The sequence below is a fragment of the Macrobrachium nipponense genome, chromosome 39, assembly GCF_015104395.2.
Source record: "Macrobrachium nipponense isolate FS-2020 chromosome 39, ASM1510439v2, whole genome shotgun sequence".
NCBI classification, from domain to species: domain Eukaryota; kingdom Metazoa; phylum Arthropoda; class Malacostraca; order Decapoda; family Palaemonidae; genus Macrobrachium; species Macrobrachium nipponense.
The window spans coordinates 53,487,834-53,490,848 of NC_061099.1; the positions used below are offsets into that span (position 1 = coordinate 53,487,834).

Here is a 3,015-nt window from a genome sequence, read left to right on the forward strand (position 1 = left end):
TGGTGACCGGTGATGTCATGCTCACTGACGGTCTGAAATGTGGTTTTACTTAGATGAATTTTTTCTCTGTATTTGAGGGAAGTTGTGCATCATGGTCATTCAAACTTGAAATGGATTGTTGAAAAACATCATCGGAAACAAATTCAACGAATAATTTGATAATGAAGTAAAGAAAAAACAAAATGATTTCGGAAATCGAGCTACCAAGAACTGGCGATGTATGGCAACGTTTTTTATCTCGTGAGCGCGGGAGGATTCCATGCAACGGAAACAGTCAGGCGAGTTCAGTTATATCCGAACCACGACGATCTTCACTCGTACCTACCTGTCTCGCCATCGGTGACCGTGGAATAGAAGTGTGGCGGTTTTTATTCACTCGTTCACAAAATGGAATTGGCGACGGAGCGGCCTGTTTTGTATGGGCAGTTAACTCCTCTTTCGTCCAGTTTCTCGGATTTGAACGATGTAAGTAATTGTTTACGCTTTATTCATATTAAATGAGATTAATACTCTGCTTCTCTGCTGTGTTTGTATGTAAAAAGTATTCATTGTTTTTGGTAACTAGCGGCCCTGGGACTGCGTTTACATATTTGATGTATGTATATAATATATATATATATATATATATATATATATATATATATATATATATATATATATATATATCTATATATATCTATATATCTATATACTATATATATCTATATACTATATATATCTATATACATATATATATCTATATACATATCTATACTATATATATGTATATAATGCCGCAAATTTTGTTAAATTAATTTAGTATTAGCTACCAGTTAGCTACTGAAGTAACAATTTCAGCAGTGCTAAAGATTATGAATGTATATTGCCGGTTTCATTTTTGTATTGCCCCAGCCAAGCCTGGTTTGGTTTATTAGTTATTTTCAGCAGCTCTCCTTTAGAGATGAAGTCTGAACCAGGCATAAATAGTGATATTACAGTTAAGTATGACTGGTAGCTGTGAGCTTGGCAACGTGATAGTCGCCAACGCATTTGTTTCCGGCCTGGGAAACAAATCTGAAATCTTTCCTTCCCGATTTGCAGGTCTGGTTGGACATTGCTTCAATGTTGGACGAAGATTTGAATGTGACTGACCTGAGCACGCCAGAGGACCCACCTGCAGCGCAGGAGCAACAGCCACAGCAGCAACAGATCCCCCAGGCCAGTGACACCTGTATTTCCCCCATTGCCTACCCACCCACTCCACCAGTGCCCGACTGCGAATTGCCCCAAGAGATCGCTGTCAGCTGTCTTCCTCACCAAAAGGTGGTTGGGGGCTTACCCTCGATGGCCACAGCCTTCCCTTCCACCACTAAGAGGGAGTACGAGCACGTAGTTTCCCAGCAACAGCAACAGCAGCCCTTGTATCGGCAGCATCAGCCTCAGCATCATTATCAGCAGCTTCAGCCTCAGCAGCAGTATGGCGGGTGCGTCGTGGATTCATCGAATCCTGTTTCTAATACTCCTGCTGGAGGCACCCCCTGCCCTCCATATCCTGTCTACGGACAGTATTATCCTTCCAGTCAGCAGCATCCCGCCGCTATGTCAACGCCTTATACCACAACGAACACCATCTCTCATCCCGCAGCTCCCATATCTCACAACAACACCCAGACCCCAGCCCTTCCCACCTACACCACCACTCACACAGTTACACCCACAGCTGGTTTTGGGAGCATGTATCAGTACTGGGGAGGGTCAGGGGTTATTCTAACGCCTCCATCATCGCCTCACGCCCCTGGGGTAGTCGCCGCGCCGATACTCTGCCCACCCACGGCTCCTCCACAAAGCATCCAGCAGCAACAGCAGCAGCCGCCTCGTCCCAGACGCCGACGTGCCCGTAGGAAGGTCATCATTCATACCTGCCCACACCCAGGATGCACGAAGACGTACACGAAGTCCTCCCACCTGAAGGCTCACCTTCGGACTCACACAGGGGAGAAGCCGTATACCTGCAAGTGGAAAGGTTGCGGATGGAAGTTCGCCCGTTCCGACGAATTGACCCGACACACCAGAAAACACACCGGAGATCGACCTTTCAACTGCAGACTGTGCGACAGGGCCTTCTCCAGATCTGACCATCTCAGTCTGCACATGAAGCGCCACATCACCCTCTGAACGGAGCTTCCGAGATGTCCAAGTTAAACCTTTCAAGTTCAGCCAGTGTCTCTCTCTCTCTCTCTCTCTCTCTCTCTCTCTCTCTCTCTCTCTCTCTCTCTCTCCTTTGAGGATCCTTTAAGGAATATATTTCGGAAGAGCGAATTTCCCACTGGTTCATCTTGGTAAGGTGGACATATTGATAATGCATAACATAGCCCTACTTTTGAAGTCTATATATATATATATATATATATATATATATATATATATATATATATATATATATATATATATATATATATATATATATATATATTATATATAAACAAGACTCGTGTAGGACTACAGAAATACCAAAGATTTATGTAATATTTTTAAGATCTCTGTAATATTGTCTCTTGTTACTGAAAGTGGATGAGTCTTAAATAGCATGATGACGGCCACAGATATTCTAAGCTATAGCCGTGAGATGTTTTCAGTGTATTGTGGAACTCAAATTTTTGCGCAGTTGTCACATTCCTTCTCTGTAATAAGATATATCCTATTTTATATATTTAATAGCCATTCCAGTATTTCATTGATTGTGAATAGGCTGAAAAAAAGACTGGACCTTTTTATCGAGTCTCATTGTACGTTGAGATTTTTCTGTATAGCTTATGCTAAGTTTACTGTAATGGAATCTAGAACTCGACTTAAAGAGTCTATAGTAATCCAAGTTGGTAAGGGTGTCACATTTTTATTTACGGTTTTTCTTTTATATTTGGTAACAACAATGCATTCGCTGTGTTATATTACTTGTAAAAATAATTTTGTTATCGCATTTTATTTTATTTTATACAACTGGTTTATGAATATTTTCTCAGTGTGAAGTATACGGCT

General features: G+C 41.6%; 1 protein-coding gene across 1 annotated transcript; it reads left to right on the plus strand.

Annotated features, from left to right (window-relative positions):
* Positions 1 to 291: 291 nt before the first annotated feature.
* On the plus strand, positions 292 to 2,357 carry LOC135210572 (Krueppel-like factor 4). The gene is made up of 2 exons (XM_064243427.1): positions 292 to 465; positions 1,081 to 2,357. Exons 1-2 carry the CDS (start codon positions 388 to 390, stop codon positions 2,152 to 2,154), a joined length of 1,152 nt encoding a protein of 383 aa, XP_064099497.1. The 5' UTR covers positions 292 to 387; the 3' UTR covers positions 2,155 to 2,357.
* The last annotated feature ends 658 nt before the right edge of the window (positions 2,358 to 3,015 follow it).